This window comes from Cataglyphis hispanica, chromosome 20 (genome assembly GCF_021464435.1).
Source record: "Cataglyphis hispanica isolate Lineage 1 chromosome 20, ULB_Chis1_1.0, whole genome shotgun sequence".
NCBI classification, from domain to species: Eukaryota; Metazoa; Arthropoda; class Insecta; order Hymenoptera; family Formicidae; genus Cataglyphis; species Cataglyphis hispanica.
In genome coordinates, this window is record NC_065973.1 from 1956678 (window position 1) to 1978891 (window position 22214).

Sequence of the window (22214 nt, forward strand, 5' to 3'; positions counted from 1 at the left end):
CAGTCTTTTCAATGCGCCAGTATGTACTGTGTTACATTTGTGCTGTTTTATTTATTTTGTGTCAATCGAGATTGGTATATAACTTTCCTTTTTCCTATTACAAGGAAATTCTTTAAAAGGAAATTTAAAAAAAAAATGTTATATTATAACTTAATAAGAAACTAAACTTTATTTATATTAAATTTATTAAGTGAAATATATATATGTAGGCTCTTTATAAAATTAGCCTTTTTACAAAAAGCCTTTACTTGAAGCTTTATTTAAAATGCCGTATTACAAAGATTCAAGATTTTAGAAAAACGTTAAATCTTTTTGTAAACAAGTTGATTTAAAAAAAAATCCTATCATATATATATATATAATAATTAATTAATTATATAATGTGTGTATATAAATTTTTTATTCCGATACACACAAAGAATGTAATAAAAAGTTGTAAAAATAATCCGCATCTTCTCATGGAAATATAATATTCTTTTTTATAGCTTTAACGCGATAATAAGAAGACTTCTCGCATTTTTGCCCTTATTTTCGTAGCGAACTTGGCGCGCTAATGACATTCAAACGCGCTGCACAAAGTGGCAGGTTGTACGATGTACAAACACAGCCATGATACTTGAGCATGTAACAACCGTTTCTACCTCGCGTAACATTACGCTGTACGATAGAAGGTAGGATAGAATAGGGCGGTCAGTAGTTAAGGCCAGCGAGCAGCAACCAGCTCTGCCCCTTATCCATATTCCGAGCAGCTGTTATCAAAGTGTTACTGGAACTGAAAATAGCTGCGAGCACATTTCACTCGGATTATCTCCACCGGCCGGTCTATCGTGTCGGGAACACTCATTCGTCCAAGAAAGGAATGAGAAACAAAGCCGCGGATAATAGAAAGGGACGTTAAGACGCTGTGACGAATCATACGGAAATTGTGCCGTTTTCTCCGTTATCAGCGTTATCACGAAAGAATGAGGGCTTTGCCGAAATGGCGAAAATACATGGTGCAATAACAAATGAAAAAGTATGAGTATGGAAAGATAGAATAATATATAATAAATATACATATGTATGCTAGTATTTTCTCCCGAGATTTTCTGTTATTTAGCATTTATGCGATGAGTTGTTTGATCTGCATAAATCATGATTCACAATATTCATGTTGAATTTTTTATTTTTTTAAGCTTGCAAAACAGTCAAAACATTATGCAAATACATATAAAATATATTTTGTTGGTATCTGACGCGCATCATATCAATTTTTCCAATTTAATTCGACTATTTGGCAAATGTAATCCAACCAATGTTCTCTGTGAATATTTTTGAACTGTAAATTTATCTAATGATATTTTTGAACAAAAACGCGAGTTTATTTAACGGCCCTTTAACCAATACAAATACTGTTGTCAAATCCCGTAGCAATATTGACATTTTCATTTTCATCATCCCTTTGAGAAATACCATGAAAAATTTCCATCGTTTTATTAGCAAACAAAACCATATCCAACGTTTAAATATTTCCATCTACGGTGGCCAACTAACATTGATGAAAAAACAAAGTATATTTTTTTCACGATTATGGAGATATAATAATCAAACCACTCTCGCATTTTATATCGGTGTTTGATTTTGTAGTAGATCGTTGCTTCATCTATATTCTCCCTCACGCGCGCGCATGTTACCGGAGATAACAAAATCTTGCGTCGTCCGATAACACGCTCCACGCGAACTCCGTGATGCGCTTCAATCCGTTAACGATAACGCGGTTGCTGGAGCCGACGATGACGCTGGGAGAAAAAAAGACGAAACGCACTTCCCGACCGAATCTCGCGCACGGATGAACGCGCTTATCCCTTTTTGCCGCTCAACTATTCCAGTCCTGCAGCACAGCATTTTATCACAGCATCTTCGTTGACTGAGCTGCTACGATGATACGACGTGCTGCAAGTACGTCAGAGTGGAAGATACGAGTTTTTACGGATGGCAACGAAAGAGAAAGAGAGAGAGAGAGAGGGTGGAAGGGTGGAGACAGGGCGACAGATAGTGCTCAACAAGTCGTGCTGTTGCCCCGGGCTTTTCTCTCCCCGCTTTGTATTCTGGTTTCTTGTCTCTCTCTTTTCGTTACATTCGTATTTCTCTCCCTCACTTCCTTTCTCTTTCACCCTCGATGAGGCTTTCTCCAGCCAGCTTTCTCCTCCACCTTCGTTAATGTCGCCATCCTTTCGTCAGACCCTCTTGCGGTCCGCATTTCCAAGCGCCTAATAATATGCTACTTATCGGCAACCGTAATTTACAATTTTCACCGTTTTGCTAATTAATTACTTCATCGAAATTGTGAATATGATTCGATGCAGATCGTGTCATAGTTTTGTTCATTCTGTAATTTTGCTTGTTTAAATTTAATCATTTATGAAACGCATGGATGTATCGTAATGGAAAAAATATCAACGTATTTTTATTTATTCGGGTTCTTAAAATTTACTTTTATTTTTATTTCTTCTTCTTTTTGTATTTCTTACATTTTAAACACATACATGATGATCTTTTTTCGCTCTATAATTTTTATCTCTTAATTGATTTTATATACTACAATGATATTAAAAAGAACTTGCTTATGATAATTTTTTTAATTTATTAGATATCAAATTATTATTCTTCGAATTTAGGAGAAATATGCTATGACATATCTAAAGAAAACAGATTTATTTCGTGGTCTGATATAATCTGAACTTTCTTGTGTATTAAACTTGTATATCTCATATAACTATACTTGACACTGTTCGCCAACGATGCGGGAATACGTGAAATTTGTTAACTTGCTTAATGAGAAGAGCTGAACCGCGATATTCCATTACAACGTGCGGGGCGCAAAGGTCAACTCGAGTTCTAGTTTACACGCGCAATGGATTACGACATCAGAATTATGCGAGTACTTTCAGGAAACGATTGATATAGCTTTGAAGATTTTCGCGAGAGTTACGTAGAGTCAATTATCGAAAGTGAAAAAAAGACAAGAATCTTCGAAAGTAGAGAAAAGATATATTTTGTACATGTGTATATATATATATATATGTGTGTGTGTATATTTTTTTTAGATTGCTTGCTTCTATGCGTTTTTTTGGAGAGCATTTGTATATAATTTTGTTGCTCGTTGTACGATATATAAGCGAAAAACAAAATAAGCGAATGTTATAAAATCCATCATATTTTGTCTTTATATTCTCTCTAAATGTATACCTTGCAGCTTTAATCCGCGCAATTCTCTGCGCATTATTGCACTATCCAAAGTGTATCTAATCACGTATCAAGCTCACGGTGTTTCGCAAGGACTTAGTCCTGCAACACAGGATCAATTCCGCTCTACTTTGCTACAATCTGTCTTTTTCTCTTCTCTCTCTCTTCCTCTCTCGCCACTTTTCCCCGTCCATCTACAGCAGCGTGGCCACAACTTCTCCCGGCTGGTAGCCCCACTTTCTCGTCGGAGTTTCGTTGGACCAGCTGTTGTAAAGTCGCGGAAGCTGCGAACGAGATAGAGGAAGGAGAGGCTGATGGTCCTTACGCGATATTTTCAACCGCACGATTAACGAAACGAAATTTTAGTGTTTTTTTTCGGAATATTTTGTCATTGTCTTTTTATTATTCCTGCGATCAAGTGAATTTCCCGATAAAGCGACGCGATATTTTAATTGCTGTAAACATCGTCCATGCCCTTTCACACCGCCGCGGGCAAGCCATTTGCGGGGCTGCAGCTTCGGGTGTGGCATCGCTCTAAATCTAATAAGGCGTTTAGGTCGCTGAACTAACCAACCGATCCAATAACAGCGGCGTTTGGCGGTCGCGGCAAGCGGCAAATAAATTTCGGTCGTTCGATTAATTAAATTTCAGCAGGAAATTAATTAACCCTTTAACCGTAATGAGGACAATATCGCCCACTGGGCGCGATGCATGGTGCGCCAGGCGATAACTGAATTAATTTTGAGACACATTATTCTCTCGCTTTGGGTGCGAAAATCGCGCCTAGATATTTCCTCCCTAATGTTAATGAAAACATGTGAGAAAGATGGCACATATTGCGCAATAATTTTTTTTATTCAACGTAAAATAATATAATAATTATTACATTATATTATTATTAAAAAGCGAATAATCACTTTTTTTAGTTAAATTATGTATATTATAAAAATTAGAAAAATTAAACCAAAATATTAAATATAAAAATATTAAAAATATTAAAAGTAAGTATATAAAATATAAAAAATATAAAATGTATAAAAGAAGAAGAGAAATATAAATTCAATTCCGCAATTACATATTGATAATTTGTAGGAAGAAGAGAAGAAATAAATTTTTAAATTTTTAATTTGATTCGTTGAAGAAACGTAAGAAAAAGTAATAAGTCATTTGATTCATCATATCTTTTTATCAAATCGGCGGTACTTATAAACGTCAAACGTATGATCTCGATGTAGTGCGACTCTCATGAATTAATTTTCAACTATCGAGTATCAGCCGTCCACAAGACTACGCACGAGTGAGCGCATGCCTTCAACTGTCGTGTGTTTTGACACTTGCGGATGAATTTTCCATCGGTGAATGTCAATTTTAGAGGAACTTTACAAATAGCCTCTCGGCGAGATTTCTCGACAGCATTGACGAAATAGAGCACGTATCTATTTTTTTAATAAAGGAAATTGTTATTGTATATTTTATCAGGGAAATTAATTTATTGTAATTGAGATATTCGAGAGGCAAAAAACAGGAATTAAATTATTTCATTTCACTTTAATTCCGATAACATCGTTTTTACTTAATTAATATTTTTGCCGTTGTCAACATTGAATCATAGGCGTTAAAATAAAGTTTTCAATTTTCTTTTTCACCCTCTCTTTATATATGCAAGTACATTGAAAAATTCTGCTATCACAGTGTTATAACCGCTTGAAACTATGGTCGAACTGCATCAAATTCTCGCAGTGACAGTCCGATACTTCCCCGTCACCGGGGGCACAAATTCGTCTTGCCTCAGGGCGACCGAATAATTGCTCAACTATCTCCGGAGTTTCGCTCGTCTCGCGGAAAGTTGTCACTTCCACGTTACGAGCACCCATTCCTCGCGGTCTCGTGCGCCGTCTAATTTCTCGTGAAACGTCGAAGGTCGCGAACTACCACGGTCTGCAAAGCACGCTACCTGTTGGTCCTCACAGAACATAGTAGCGAAGCGACGTTAAACGACCATACCTATGCATACCTAACACAAATATTTTTATTTATCTACGTATATTCTTCTCTTCAAACATTTAAAAAGGAAAGATGTAGAAATATAAAGTAAAAAAAAAAAAAATTTTTTTGACAGCTAGATGTTATTTTTGATAGTTTTAGACTTTATTCATATATATATAAATTATTTTAATAAAGAAATTATGTATATATTATAATAATTTTACATTTCTCTATTTTCTCTTCTCTGTTTAGATTCTAACAACGAGTCTTTTATGTCATCGTATCGAAAGATACATGTGCATCCTACTACCATTGCGAGTATACGATCGACATATCGTCGTGCCATGCGTCCATCTGTCAAGGTAAGCGTGCGAGCACGGAACGTGCGAACGCAAATTGGAAACGTGAGGTGAAAGTGCTTCGCAGTCGCCTCGTTTACGGCGATTTGCATCGACTACGAGTGCTCGTTCGTACGTACGTTCGTTCGTTCGTTCGTTCGTTCGTTCAACCTTCTACCGTCGACGTCGACGTCGCCGTTGTCGAATCACGATCGAACGTCAGAAGAACGATGGAAGGTGTTCGTTCGAAGAATGTCGCGGACGATGACCCTGGCCGATGAGTGTGCGGAAAATCGCGATGGATTATCGCTACGGAAACGGGAATTGCCGGTGTCTTTATGTATGTTGATGCGACACTTTATGTCTGATTGCGCATGTTACTCATTTAAAAAGCTGATTATTAAGAAAAATAATGCACATTTCTAAAATTTTTTTTTGAAATATACTTATTCAAAATTCTCTCATAAATAATCTGAAAGTGAAAAAAATGATAAAAAATATCTTAATCCCTATAAATTTATGATATTCTATACTTCTCCCATGTAAAACTTATCATGTTTATTTTTGACACATGCACAAATTTTATATATATAGCAATAATAATTAACTTTTAAATAAAAAGAAAAATAATTTTGTTGTTGATACATTTTTTACTTTAATATCTATATTAAAATTTTATTTTTCAAATATTAAAGAAAAATAAATTTAATAATTTTTCTACATGACTTTAAGTAGATAGTAAGTCTGTATAAAGTAACCGGTAACGATAATCGATCGTGTGGAACGATACAATAGAATGGTAGAGAAAATTTAATACCTTTTCCGTTTATTCTCCCTACGAATTCTACTCGTCGACACAATTTAGGAAACCCCCGGATATGTTCCATTTGAAAAGCACCGTCGTTCGAGAATTCCACACGGACGCTCGTTTCGCAACACGCATCCTCGAAACCAGCGTGTCGCTAAATCGTGTTTGCTTATCGATTCCCTCTGCGAACGGCTCTCGAAAACAGCGGGCTTGCAATTGCCACAAATCATTCTTGCGAAACGCTCGCCACATCGTCAATAACAAAAACGCGTGGACAGGCGAACGCGTAGAATCTGCTCCCGATACCGATTGTTAACCCGCGAGTGTCGCGTGTCATGAAACATCGCCTCCGTTGTTTGCGTCTGAGTGCAACGGCACAGTGTTTCCGGAGATAGCTGCAACGCGAAAGCTGCAGCGCGAAAATCGGAAAATGCCGTTGCGGTCAATGGATGTATTCGTCCCTCTTGCATAATCGTTATTTAAATTAAAGCAGAAAACAGAAGGTTTGAAAGAGCGACGAAAATCAATTCTCCAGGCAGCGCATTTTATATTGAGACAGTATAAATATAAATATTTGCTATTTTAAATTAAAATTTTTTTTTATCATCCTTTGAAAATTACACATATTATAATATACCGATATGTGCTTAAGAAACGCTGCATATTGGAAAACGCTTTCATTATAACTGGCATTATAAAAAGAATGGCATCACGGTTGCGTGCGATAACGAGGAAGATTTTTTTTAGCGCCGGCCGATGTCAGACAGATTTCCGGTCTCGGACAACGGTTTCAATGAACGAGCGTCACGAAGCGTACTCGCCACAACCGTTTTCACGGCAAAAATACGTCGGATGTAGCCCGACAATCAGCGGGCCCTCCGCGCCAGTTACGAGCCAATCTTTTTCGTTTGCCGGGCCAATTCGATAATTAAAATGTATTTGGTTCGAAGGGGATAGCCCGGGGTATTGTTACAGGGATATAATAGCTTCACGCAGAACGTCAAACGCGCGGATTTGATTGGCGTTTTCGGTTGCTTCGACATTTGTGTTAAAAATGAAAACTTTGCACCGGCGCGACTCACGTGTCACAGTGTTAGCTTATCAATTGCAACGCGATTCATCTTCGTTTATAAAACCTCATAAAATTGCTAGGTATATCAGGTCTCCGCGCTCTTTCGTTATCGAAGTGCAGTTTTTTTTTATTAATCGATCTTCCCTTAAGTGAGAAAGTTTTGCTAGATATCACTTTTTACAATCTATAATGGAAAAAAATTCCGATTCAATGGTTTCGTCATATAGATGGAAGAAACTAGGACGCTCTGCGTACAAAAGATCGCGCGCGTGCAAGGATATTGCCATTACACCTTCGTTATAATATAATCTGATTGTAAACGCGTCTTATCTCGCGTAACATCTCGCGCGCTGTCGGCCGCCGCGTTCAAATTTTAATTCTCTGCAAATTCATTCCATCACGTATTTTCGGAGACAATAGCGAACTTGCGCCATGCGTGGAGCACGGTACGCTGTGTCCACGAATTAACGACTTTCTGGCTGCGTGGCCTGAGTGCTAATTTCCACGAGCAAAAATTCAAGCGACAGACATTGCACGCGTTTATCGTTTCATTTAATTTTAAATACCATTATGTGTGTGAGTCAAATATATATATATATATTTTGTTATTTAAAATTAAAAATATTTTTTTCTGCGATTTTTCTTCAAAATTTATATGTAAATTATAATTATGCATTTCTCTGTCTGTACCATTTCTTTTTATATTTGTTATTTTAAAAGCAATATAATTAAATTTGACAAACTGAATCATGTATTTATGTTTTTTTTTATCATAAACTCGGTTCTTGTACTGACTCTTTGCGCGATAAATTTATTGTCGTCAAATAATCATCGCGACACGTTGACGAATTGCATGTAGACCGCACTGTTTGATATTAAATTAATATTATCAAATTAATTAAGCTAATATTATTTATGTTAATAACGTTGAATAAGGTAATGCAACATAATTAATAGTGTGAAATAGGATCAATGGATCAAAATTCTATACGGATTCGCGGACAAATGTGTGTAAGTGAAGATATCCCAGGTATCAGGGTTACCACTGATATTCAGATAGTCTTTATCAACGATAATGCTTTTGAAGTATAATCAATATGTAATTGTTGCCAAGCGATATTAATAACTAAAGAAATTTTATCAGGATGCAAATTGTTGTCGAATTGTAGAATATTGCGCGCTGAACCTATGTGTTGTGACACGATAAACTGACAAAGCGGAAGCGCCGATCTCTCTTGCATGTTGTACGCAACGAGTTTGAAAGGATAATAGCGAGCACACGTCACAAAGATGATCACGAGAGCTAACTGTCAGCACGCAGATACATAGGATATATGTATATATACATATATATATATATATATATTCAACAACAGATTTTTTTTTAGGTCGATTAAAAATTGATAGGGAAATTATCAAATCAAATTTTGAGATCAAATTATCAATTTTGTAAAATAAATATATATTAACAAATAAATACATACATATAATATATTTTTTTTTTTTATTTATAAAAATTTATTGATTGTTTTTTGCGCGAAGGTTTTCCTACAGAGATACGTTTGTCATTTCTTGCTACGCACAAATATAATGCGTACAAACGTACTCATAAGTGCATAAAGGCGTCACGGAACAAGCTGATTGCCGGCGCATGCTCGACGATAGGTTCGCACGATAATAATTCTCACATCGGGCTGCGCAAGCCTCCCGTGGCTTGCGTCCGGCGGGATCGCGTGGTCGCCGGTCATCGTATTTGGTGCCCTCCGCTCCCTCACCCTTTCTAGTCCGCCTTTCTCGGTCCGATGACCGACGCAGCACGATGCGGCCTGACGGCTTCGCGTTAACCCATTATCTTAATCTGCCAGCGGGACAAATAACAGGGTACTTCTCCTGCCTGGTAGCTAAGAGCATTATGATATCTGCCACTCGATGCTTTGTGATATTTGGATATTTTATAAATGTCTCCGATTTATAATACACTACAGAATTATTTTTGATTGTAGCATCGATATCAATTACGCGACCGAAATCATGAAATGTAATAATAAAGAGTAATAGTAAGTATCGATAAATATAAAAATAATGATTATTAAAGCAAACAAATAAGAGTTAAATACGCAATTAATGAAATATTAATTATAAAATGAAAAATAATTCTGACATTTAAAGATACATACCGAGTATAGCGTCGAGAATTTTGATATTGAAATTGATATAAACCATTTATATTTTGTCACGTTTCTGCTAGCGAAATAATCGGACATCGCGCGTGCTACGGAGGGAGGAAGGAGAGATAGAGGTGACCGACGTATCCTACACAAACGCGGGGATACATACGAGTTCCCTGTCCCTATTTCTATCCTCCGTGGTACCCACGCAATCTTCGCTCCCCTTTTCGTAAGCGGTATTGTTTACTGTCAACCTCGTTTCGTGAGCCGCGGGGCTATACCTCGCATCCCAACCGAGCGGCCCCTCGTCCCGTCGGACCCATATGGCTGGCTTTAGGGGAGTTAAGCACCGGGGCGGGTAATCGCGGAGTGTTACGAGCGCGGTTAATTTGTATTTCTATGGCGTTGTTACTCGTAGATGGATTACCGGAGCGGACGCTGAGCTTTATTGAGTCCGACGAAAAAAAAAAAAAGATTGCAATCCTTAAATTTTATTACCTATCCAGGGAAAAATTAGTTTCTCTAATTTTGAAGTAAAAAGTATTATAGATCTGAGTGTGTGAAAATACGTAATATATTTTCAGTAATATAAATAATTTTAATTAGATGAGAGAAAATGTGCGAAACCAGTCATAATTATGAGACATTATGAGAAACACGAGACATTCTGAGAAGCATGAAAGAGAGAGAGAGAGAGAGAAGGAGAGAGATACACGTACCGTAAGGTTAATTAGAGAGATACTGATATTGCACGTTCATATGTTATCATATTCTCTCAACTCAGCCTGGCTGTCGGCCATTCCTCCTCGTTTGTACATAGCGCTAATCGGTATTGTAGTTTGCGTAGAAGTGAGTTAAGCGTTTAAATGCTTAATTACCACATTAGGAGTAACCGCGGCGGGATCTTTAATCGCGGCTCATCGGAGCGCGAATTACTTTTGTTACGCGCTCGGAATAATTGAAGCGTTTACGGGTGGCGGCCTCTTGTTCGCGATACAATAGCGGCTCCGAGGAACGTCTAAGTCCAGCGTTAGCACAATAGTAAGAGAAAGAGAGAGAGAGAGAGAGAGAGAGTGAGAGAGGAGGGAATCCGCGTGCTATAATACGCGTGATAAATGCACGCGCGTTTCACGGTGTCGGTTCCGACGATTAATTACATGTAGGTACTTAGTGACGAATCGCCGTTATGCGCCAACGTGTCGACGGATTAAACTACCGAGAGTGACGATACCTTCAACGCAATCTGGTGTTAGGACCCGCGTGAAATACCATACGAGTTATATTTGCGTCATCGTATGTTTATAAGCGTTACAGTGAGAATAAATTTTACATTAGTGTGGGAGCACTACGAGAGAGAGGTAGAAGTTTATGCGCGATATTACGAAGCTTACCTTGTTGTACGACACTGCGGTCCCTTGTTTAAAAGTAATGTATGATTCAAATATAGAAAATTTTCTTAAAGCAGGAACGCTTCCTTCATGCGCGCATCAACTTGATTTGAATTTTACCCGTCCTATTTTTAAAATTAATGATTAATGAAATACATAAAACATGTGGACGTTTCTTTTAAAAATGATATGTAAAAGATAGATGAGCTGTTTGTTCAAAATAAGCGCATCTCTGCGACTACTTTGTATTCTCACACGCGATTCTATTCGATGTTACTAATTCCTCTCGAAATAGTTGTCGCAGAATCAACATTTCATATGATCCTACGATGACATTGCAACTGTCTCTGCGATTGTTCGCCGCGGCATCGTGGACGTGGGCTTAATCGCCACGTGGGTAGGTGACGACAATCGCCGTCGGATGCAGCCGGCTACATTCCCAAGCTAAACGTTTCCTCGACCACACGAACTCCGCGTTTAGTCCCCGTCGACGGAATCTCACGGAAAACGGAGAACCGGACGTACACAATTCCCTCACGGTCTGTCTGGCCGACGCAAACGTGGTCCAAAGTCCGAATTTTCGTCGGATCCCCTCGGTCCGTTCTCCGCGTCGCTACATACCACCACGTGCATCCTGCGCCGTGCGGCCCTTATGGTGGCGCATCATTTTCTCTAAAAGGACGTCCATCGGTCAGCATTGTCCCCGGGGTTGCGGTTAATCCGGCCCGTTGCGAGCGGTCGCGGTCGTGGTCGTTGCGAGCGGTCGTAGATGCGTAGAGAAAGGGAGGATGAAGAAGAGGAGAATGAGAAGGGCTAGGGGGGAAGGAGACCGCGCGAGGAGGATGAGGTGGAGGAGGAGGAGGAGGAGGAGGAGGTGGAGAAGGAGGACCAGGAGAACGGGCGAGCGCAAGCGCCTGTCCGATCGATGCCCGTCTCCCGCGTATAAAGCTCTCGTCCTCGGGGGGCGCGCGACAGTTGGCGTTCCGCATCCGGAACATGCGTCGCGCCGCGTGCCCATCGCGCTGGGAACATCTCGTCGTCATCGTCGTCGTCGTCGTCGTCGTTAGTGCGGCTCACATCAACAGCGGTATCTGTCGCCAATACAATCGTCGTCGTCGTCGTTCGGATTTAATCGTGCTCCGATCGAGCGCGCCGATCTCGCGGATAGGCAAGGAACGGCGAGCTCTTCTCGCGATCCGCGGATCGCTGGATCGCCGCAGGACACTCGCGGGGACACGAAGATTTCCCTGTCCGTTGACCGATAAGGAAGAGACGTCGAACGCAGCTTCGGATCGGCGACGTCGCGCTTCGTCTCCCGGTGAGGATTTTCTCCCCGTCCAAGTCTTCCTTTCGACGCGATTATTTTTGGCCGCGCAGCGGCCAAAGGTATCGGAATCCCAATCGTGCGTCAGTGAACGGTGAATTGAAACGCATCTGGCGCGAGCAGCGACGTCGCCGTCGACGAAAAGAGAGAGTCAACTACAACGAGCGATTCTCCGAGGATTGAGAATCGGTAATCGTTCTCGTAGTCAGAATGCCAATTGCTCTTTGCGGACGTGCTGCATAATCATCTTCCCTCTACTGAGGAGAGCTATTCTCTTTTCTAGGCCGTCAAGCTGTCTCTGACTCTGTGACGTTCTCCGGATCCGCGAATCTATCTCTCGCGAATAATCGATGTAAGATCACGAAGTGAGGCGTCGATTTCCGCTGTCGCGCCGGAATAGATCGAGGACCCGGATTCGGCGCCGGGAAAAGCTTCGTTGCTGGATCGTATCCGGGGACGCGTCACCGACATTCATCCCGCGCGGAACCCGTCATCCGGGCAGGCGGCGTCAGATCGGCGATCATTCGATCGTCCGGCGGACGTCTCGGCCGCCGCGCGAAGAACCGGCGGTGTCAGACGAAGACGTAGGGGGAGAGGAGGAGGAGGAGGGGGAGGGGGAGGAGGTGGAGGAGGAGGAGGAGGAGGCAGAAGGGGAGGAAGTGGTAGTGGTGCTGGTGCTGCTGGTGGTGGCGGCGGTGGTGCAGGAGGAAGGCCCGCGGACGTGCAACAAGTTAAGAGGCCGCCGCCGTCGACGTCGCTGTTGCCGCCAGCGTCCTCGTCACGATGTGACATGGATATCCTCGCCGTAGCCTGCGCCCTCGTCGCGACGGCACTCTACTGCAATACCCTGCAAGCGGGTTTCGTCTACGATGATCGGTGAGTGAATAAAAAATTGTCGTCCTTTTCCTTTGCCGGCATTGAGATTTTGAAGCGCGAGCGGAAACGGATATGGACTGACGTTTCTGCTATGCTATTATAAAATAGGGTTTGAAGTTGACATAATGTCGTTGAGTTGCAACTTTGATGTCGCAGACACGCTTTTATTTTCATTCGCGACGATAAAAGCGCGAGAGATCAGCGTGAGATTCCTCTTTGCGCTCGTTTATTTTTATGAACATTACGCTCGTAGAATTTATAGCGTCCTCAATAGTCTTGATTACCAAGTTTGAAGCTTGAGAGCTTCCGGAAAGTCTCGATCCAGAGCTTTCCTTGACAGGAGTTGCTTTAAGACTAGGTCGGAAAGCGGCCGGTGACACACTTGGCGGGGTCGCGTGACGAGATACGCCGGATTAGAACACGGTGTCGCGAAAGTTTCGAGGGCGATACCCGTGAACGATAATTCGCCGTCACTTGGCGATAGCGGCAAAGCTTTGATTTGTGTATGTGTGTGTACATGTGATGGAAACACGGTTGACGTGATACTCAGGCTTATCGGCTTGTATCGAATAAATGCGAGTCAAAGTACATCAATTCGTTCGTGCATAGTGCGATTTGTTGCCCGACCTCATTTACTTCTTGAAAGTTCGAAAACCATTATATAATTTAAGAATTATTCTCATATAGACATTAATTAACTAAAGTTAAAGTTTAATCAACTTTCTGTCTATTCCTAGAGATCAGCAATATCTGTCACGAGACGGAGAACTTATCTTAATCTAATGTTTACGACAACTTAAAACGATCGTCTTTTTATTATGCATTTTGAGGTAAAATCCTAAGTTAGAATTTTTTTCTTTAAATCAAGAAAAATCAGAGAATTTGAAGAATATAAGTATATCTTGATCTTTTAAAGATCGATTCGAGCTTGATTCAATATTTTTAATTACGCTAATGAACCGTCATTCATCGTCTAAAAAGAAAGAAAAATTCTTGTCGGCTGACACGTTTCCGAAGGGCGATGAATGTCACTCGTAAGGGCTCAAGCTCGCTGTGAATATTACTCATACCTGAAGTGATATACGATAGATGACATTCCTCGCGATATTTCAGCTGTCACTTCCGCGCCGCGCGAAATTGTTTCTACGCTGCCGTCGACTCGATACCTTACCGCCGCGCTATGGGAAACAAATAGCCACGAGCACGGAGTAATCGCAACAAACTGTGTACCACCATATCGTTCGTTCGTTATTTCGCTTCTCTTTCCGGATCAATAAGACTGCGACAGAATTTCCACGGCGTTCTCTCCCTCTTCGACGTCGATATTTTTTTTCAGCGAAATTTTCACGAATGCCGTCTGATGCTTTAATCTTTCATCGACGTCGTACGTTCCTTAAACATTACGCAATTTTGTTCAATATTGGACATTACTGCGAAAGCTCTTTTATTACTCGCCCAAGTAATTCAAAAATCATTGCATGCCAAATGTGAAAATGAATTTTGCAAAGCCCCATTTTATACAAAAGCACTGTGAAATAATGAACTTTAATATTTACGCGGAAAAATCTCTTTTTACAATATCTATATAAATTTTTTTTAAAATAACTATTATTCTCACATATGTATATATAACATAATATTGTTATTTTAAAAAATTTTATTTTATAAAAAATTTCTGTTTTAATTACAGAAAAATAAAAGAATTTTAATTCCCAGTCAAGAAAAAAAATTGCTTTCTCTCTTATTACACAATTTTAATATTTATAAATAAAAAAAATATAGACTTTATAACAAACAAGGAGTAAACTTATTGTGTAAAATAATTGTTATGGTTTTAAACAAACGTCAAATAAATCAACGAATATAATTAACACGTGCGTAATTTTACGGTTTGTCGCTATCGGAGCAAAGAGGGCGATTTCCTCCTCGATGTCATCCAATGTCCCGCGATATCCTTCGAAGTCGCTCGCGAGCCATATCTGGCGGATACCGCGGCCGAAATACGCGGAGCGCGGAATTGGCGCGCGGCGCTATATAATCCAAAGTTACTCGCACGATAAGAGCCCTTAATCCGAGGCTCTCGAATTCTATGACACTGAATCCCCTAATTGAGTATTCCGTAATCTCTCGAACATCGTGGCCAGAACTCGATCGTGCTGCGCCGTGCTTCAGGCCGAGTGGAGGCTCGCGTCGAGATATCGTAAGATGAAATTGGATTGCATTAACGGGAGTAATCTTGCATCATACTGAATTTACATTATTATATCGATTATGATTCCAAAAAATAATTTTATTATTCTCACATTTTCAATGTTCAGAGAAAAACTAGAAAAATGAATATAAATGTAGTTTAATTAAAATATAATTAATTAATTTTATTTCCTTTTCATGATTATTAATATTTTCTTTTCTCTCTCTCTCTTTCTTTTATATATATATTGTAATTATTTTCTTCATTTTCATTCTATTTTGATTTTATATTTATTTTGCACTTCGATAGCGCGCATAATTGCTAACGAACCTACTGTTGTTAGAAGACGATACAGGCTGTACTCGAGAGGCGCTCGATGAATGGAAAACAAGCCGACGTTATTTACACGACCGATGTTTGGAAAACCCGGCTATGCTTCCGTCGATCACTTCCGCGCATTCGCGCCGGTCGTTTACGGTTATCGGAAACAGTGCGCAAATAATCACGCTTATATTTCTCGAACAGAGTACAGAAAAATTTTTGTTGTAAAATTACGCCGTAAAAATGCACATCCGACACATATAGCCCTTGAAAACGTTACCTATCGTTGAATTATTTCTTGTTGCAAAAGTTTTATGATTCTCTTATCGAGGCATAAGTTTCTGGTATAACTACCTATAAAGGATTAGCTATCGTTATATATCGGATGTAATTTTGCATGTGATTCCTAGATCGTGAATACTAACCCGAAATATTCTTTGAGTTTAATAATCGCGTATCTTCATCAGTTCTCAGTAACCTTAATTTTTTTGTAATAAATTCACTCAACGCGTGATTGTGATTTTTCTTCTATTTTATTAAAACGTTATTTTTTAAGCCTCAATCTTTCTCAGGTATGATTAAATCCCAATTATTTCAAAAAAGAATATTTTATTCTTCTTAATTCAATTTTTTGCAACAGATTTATCTATTTTTATTTTATTAATTTATTATACATATATTAATATTTACTTACTCATCAATTGCTCGAAGAATCAATAAATAAAAGAAAATGTGAGATACTCAATATACCCTAAGTAAAAAAAAAAATTTTTGTATAAATTATCTCAAAATATGCGTAATTTTATATACAGTTAATATTTTAGTTCATTTAAATCATGTAAATTAGCAGAAATTGCGATGTCAAATATGCGAAGAAAAGTTTAAACATAATCTATATCCATTTTATTATTATATTCTCTCATCTTAACTTCAATTTTATATAGAATAATTTAAGTTTGTATTGTACTACATTATAAGACTGTACTTATACCAATTTACATAGAAATTAAATTAAAACGACGTCTGTCTAAGATAATACAATACAAGTTTACGAGCAGCGATAATGTCGAAATATCGCGTGACCGCCACGTTTTCTTCGCGTAAGGAGCATCCGCACGATCACTGATTCGGGGCGGTTAATCAATCATTCCGTTTACGTTATCGGCCGCACGAAACCAACAGCGTTATAAACATTTAGGCGCGGAACGGTATGGTGTGGGGAAGAGTGCTTGCCATAAATTAAATTATTCCGGTCTAGGCGTCGGAAATCAACTGTGCCGACCGTTCCGCTGGAAACGCCCGGCGCGATTAGTCCGATAATCAAGCGCTTAATTATGGAACGAATTTGGATAGCCAGAGAAACAGACAAATAGAGAGAGGGAGAGAGAGAGAACGAGCTAAAAAGAGAGTCCCGAAAGCAAAGGGCGAGGATATCGCGTTGGTTCCCGGCGGAGCCTTAAAGCTCGCGTAATAACGAAAAACGGCCGTGTGCTCGCGCGGGCGCGCGCATTAAGCCGAGATAATTTTTCATCCATATCCGGCCCATTAGCGGCTACCTCGTTCGATGCGACCGCCGAGGCTAAAACGGCCGATGTGCCCGCCGGTGGCGACCATAATCAAGTCGAGTCCGGTTATTAACGAGAACTCCCCGGCCTCCCTCTCCTCCAACCTCGTCCTTTTTGTCAGCGATTCTCTTTCTCGTTTCCCTTTTCTCTTCCTCTCTTTCTCTGCCTATCTCACTTGTACCTACTTTCTCGTCCTTTCTCGGCGTGACCTAGCAAAATGCTCGCCCGCCACCCGGCGTCGGCTATCCTGCTGTTCCTGGTTCGCTGGTTGCAATGTTAGGTCTTTCGAGACTTGTGCTCGATCCTTCATTCCATTTGTATCGTGATTTTATCATTCCATCTCGTATCTTCATTCTTATCTATGGCATTCGATACTAATTTTTAACGTACCTGTTTAATTTTAAATTTTTTGATTTCGCGTCTAATGTCTTAGAAACTTTGTGTATATTTATATACGACACTGCCTTTTCTTTTCCATGCTAAACCGAAAATAGAAAACACAGACACGTGCAAGAAGCGCGAGAAGATCCCAACTATTTTATTCCGCGACCGTAGGTCTTAGGCGAAGTTTACCGTGTGTCGTGAGTTTATTCCGGCCGCACCGCTGCGCCTGAAACTCATAGGATAATAAAAGCCCCGTATTTTACCGCGACGCCTCGACCACAATGGCCGTGCAAAGAATACGGGACTTATTTATTCGCCTAGTTTTTTACTGGTGGCGCCGGGAACGGAGTCGGAAGCAAACGAGAGAAACGAGGATAGAAACGGGAACGGACGCCAAGACGAAGGAAGAAAAGCCGAAACGCGACAAAGTTGGAAGGTATCGCTTCTCTCTCTCTCTCTCTCTCTCTCTCTATCTCTCTCTGTGTTGCTTTACCCTGGCGTCTCATCTCAAGCAAATCGCGAAACGAGAATATCTTAGCTAATGCATGCGCAAACTATTTTCTTTTTATTTATCATTTTTTATAATTTAGAGCATTTTTTTAGTCTCTCTCTTTATTTCTCTTATCTATTCTGATAAATATATTCTGATATACGCGATTTGTGTAAATGTACACTATTAGAAATTTGTATTATAGTTTTTGCGCGAAAAGAATTTTTTATTACTACTCGGAGATACAAATTGGAGACTTTCAAAGATATATATCTCGTATATGCATGCGGGAATTTGGAGTACACATAGTATCGTTATGCATCGCATCTTCGTAATCTGCTTGTGATGGAAATATTAGCTAGCAATTTTGCTGTTATACCGTATGCGGACATAACGATCCCATTTCAAAGTCACTTTATTACTACACATTTACATATACTAGCCTTGCTTTTAACACAAAGTTCTTTCTCTCTCTCTCTCTCTCTCTCTCTTTACTTGTAGTTTTCTGTTACATTTATTATTAATCTCATGCTCTAGAAAGCTATTTCATCGCTACTGATCATATTTTATGCTTATACTCAGTTATTCATATCTTATCCATTTGTATTACTTGCATCTCTTTCTTTTTTATTTTGAGATCTTCAAAAAGGATTTTAATCTTCCTTGAGATTAAACATTTGTTTTCTATTTCTATCATTCTCGTGTGCTAGCTAATCTCACGAATGTACTACACGCGACTACTGTACACGTTGGCGCGTAAGCTGCAGCGGTGCTTGGATGCAGCTGCATCGAGGACGAGTGCGGAATAAGAAAAGTTGGCGGTCGAGGCTTAGCTTGTTCCGTTTCCGCCGGTGAATAATACCGGCGGTATTCGGCGAAGGCGCGCCTTCGGATGAAGGCGCCGTCGCATGAAATGTAAAGTACGGCATTACTATTTCAGTCGATGCGGTGCATTCGGACTTACCTACGATGCACGGTTTCTCAGAGCATGCGTAAATAATGGACGCGCTCCGGAACACGGCTACGACGATGAAAGAAAGATTGTGTGCCGACTCTGTGTGTGAGAGGAAACGCGCGCTACATCATGCGGCGTTCTCATTACGAGGAAACCAGCGGAGTCATATGATCGATCAAACGCGTTGATTGATCCGAATGTGATTGATCTGAATGTGCGGATCGGGCTTATGTGTGATACGGGCTTTTACATAACTTATTAACGTTATAATTATTATACGTACGCGAGCCAGGGATTTCACGCCGCAGTTTCCCGTTTTGCATTTTTAAAACTTCATTATAAATCTGCCCTTTGGCGTTAATTATGTTAATAATTGGCGTTGTAATGCAATTTTTATGTAACACGCTTTTCTCGCTTTCATATTTTTTTACTGTTCTATATTTCTTTGTTTCGTGTGCTTCCTCACATCACAGAAATATGACAGTGATAATAATAATATTAATAATAATATTAATAAAATTTATATACGAGGAAATATAATTCTAATTACATAAAAGATGCAATATTCGCCATTAGAACCAAATGTTTGTTAACTTTATAATTTGACAACATATAAAATTTTTTGTAATATTAGCTGACACTTTTATCCTACCATGTTTTGATTAATTGCTATTGGAATGAAAAAAGTTGTATTGTTATGATATTATTCGCGTATGAAGAGTTTGACAGATACCTATTAATTTGTATAACATCGCTTTTGTGCATTTATTACGTATTTCGCAGCCGGAATATGCAATCATGCCAAACACAATTTACGGAACAACATACAGACGCGAATCGCGAAAAATTTATATTCCATCGGAACATCATCGAGAAACGTATTCGCTCACAAAGGTTTTGCCCAATAAATCTGTTCTCCAGATGTAATTTATAAAACACAAATGCGGTTAGAGATAATAATTTATGATCATTGTCAAGCAAAAGCAGCAAACATATAAAACAGGCTAATATGATTGAAATAAGCCCGCTGGCGCGCCAAACTTTGTTAAAACCAGCTCTCGATGCCGCAAACAATTAGTAAGGAATAAAAGTTTTGCTCACAATTTATTTTACTTCTGTTTTTTTGCGAAATTTTTTTATGAATTTTTATGCATCTTTTGCATTCTTAACGCCCATATGAATCTGTCAATATATAAACTTTTAAATTGTATATATATTAATAACGCGTGTCAAAACTACATTAATTAAGAGAGTTGATACTGAAAAGCGATTCATGCGTAAACTCGTTTGCGAGTAGAATTTTTATTTCAAGAGGGAGATCAACCAAAATGTCCGTCAATAATTCTAGCATGCTATACGTCTCTCGCATTTTAATTTAAACAGAATAAACTCTTCGCACATGGAAATTTCCCTTTTGCGCGCTGTCAGCTGACTACGCTTCTCTCAAGACAGATTTGTGACGAAGGCTGCGATGGGCATTTAGGAAGAGGGGGATTAAAGGTGGAATTAAACTATTGCCAAGTAAATTTGAAACAGATGGAATGAACAGATGAAAGAACGCCGCAACTTTTAGGAATTGCTTCCACAGAAAATGACAATTGAAAGAAGGAGGAGATAAGAAAAATAGCCCGGTGAAAAATGGCACTATTGTTCTTTGATGTACAATACTTTATTTTGACGTCACATCGTATCTGCGCCATTTTTCCTTGTAAAAGTGCCAGATCGTTGACGTAAGAACGGCAATTTTGCATTTGTGACTTTTTCCATTGGCTTTCGTAGAATTCAAATATTAATTGTAAAAATATACACAATCGTTTTCCAAATTAATATTTAATTCCGATAGAATACGATTCACAGATCGCGACTATCGTCGAATTGAAAGAGAATTGAGAATCGCGAATACGCGTATCGACCCGTTGCCATCCGAAGCGCGTAGGTGGATGTTACGGGGGAAGGGTGGAACATTATAAATCCGGAATTCGCGTCACTCACGGAGGCGAATAGCCAGCTGCCGGGATAAAAATGACGAGCGGGCGAACGCACGTCCTCCCCCCGAATGGCAGGCGGGATCGAACAAAGAGATGGACGGTGCTGGGAAAGCGGGAGCATCCATACCGAATTCTCCATCGGAACGCCGCGTACGAACGTTGCGTCATCGCGCGGACGCAATGTCCGCTGAAAATTCTTGCAATTTTGCTGCAACCGGGATATCGGTCCATTTTGCTCGTGGACGCGCACGTGTAGCTGTGTGCGTCCGGTATATCGTCCGCGATCGGGAATGCGTGCAACCGCGTCGGGCATTTATCCTATGGGACCGAACGATATAGGATCGATGCATTTTATCGCGCCCGAAGGTCTGCAATAATATAGAGGATAGAGGATGACAAGCTGGAGAGAAAGAGGGAGAGGAGAGCGAGAAATAATTTACGGCTTAGACTCTCTTTCGGTCTTGATAGTACCTTACTGCAGAAACGAAATACAATGCGCGACTGATACCGCGCTGCTATAAAGATCGGAAAAACGGGAGCGACGTGCTAGCGCGTATCCCGTTCGAGCGATAGTTAAAGAGGATAGTATATCACCGGTTGTGAGCGAGAACGGGGTGGACGCGCACGTTACCCGGCCATCGGGTATTCCGTAATGGCGACACGACGCAGTAAATATCGTCTCTCCTCGCGGATGGGGCGAATATACAAGCCGGAGCGAGAAGTTGAGGCTTTGCGAGCGAGCGTGTACACGTCGCGAGAATTAATCGACGATTTTTATTAGCAACGCTTGCTAAGACAAAGCGGAAAAGAAGAAAGCGGAGAAAGGTGTGACGTGAGCGCGAAACGATAAAAATGTTGATACATAAATAATCTTTAATTACATAAAATTTATCGTGTCTTGTACGCTATTGTTTAAGGTTTAAATTAACGTAAGGACTGAAAACATGCACTTCCCTCTAAATAATTATGCTGAAAAAATAACTTTTGTGGTTTCGCTGGATTAAATAAATCAAATCGCTGATATAATTTCGTTATTAAAAGAAAATTTCAGATTATTTCTTTACATATTATATAAATTCTGAGATTTTCAATCAGAAAATATGACGATTTCTCATAAATGTGTAATACTATCTTA

General features: G+C 39.8%; 1 protein-coding gene across 3 annotated transcripts in view; it reads left to right on the plus strand.

Moving 5' to 3' along the window:
* Positions 1-22214, plus strand: part of LOC126856905 (protein O-mannosyl-transferase TMTC2-like) — a 261764-nt gene that overhangs the window by 53747 nt on the left and 185803 nt on the right. For 2 of the 3 annotated variants that reach the window (XM_050605901.1, XM_050605902.1), the window contains exon 2: positions 5464-5573. In XM_050605901.1, the coding sequence (XP_050461858.1) occupies positions 5506-5573 (68 nt within the window). In that variant the 5' untranslated portion in view covers positions 5464-5505. Of the gene's footprint in view, positions 1-5463; positions 5574-12982; positions 13186-22214 lie in introns of those variants that run through there. The other variant, XM_050605899.1, reaches the window with a different exon arrangement.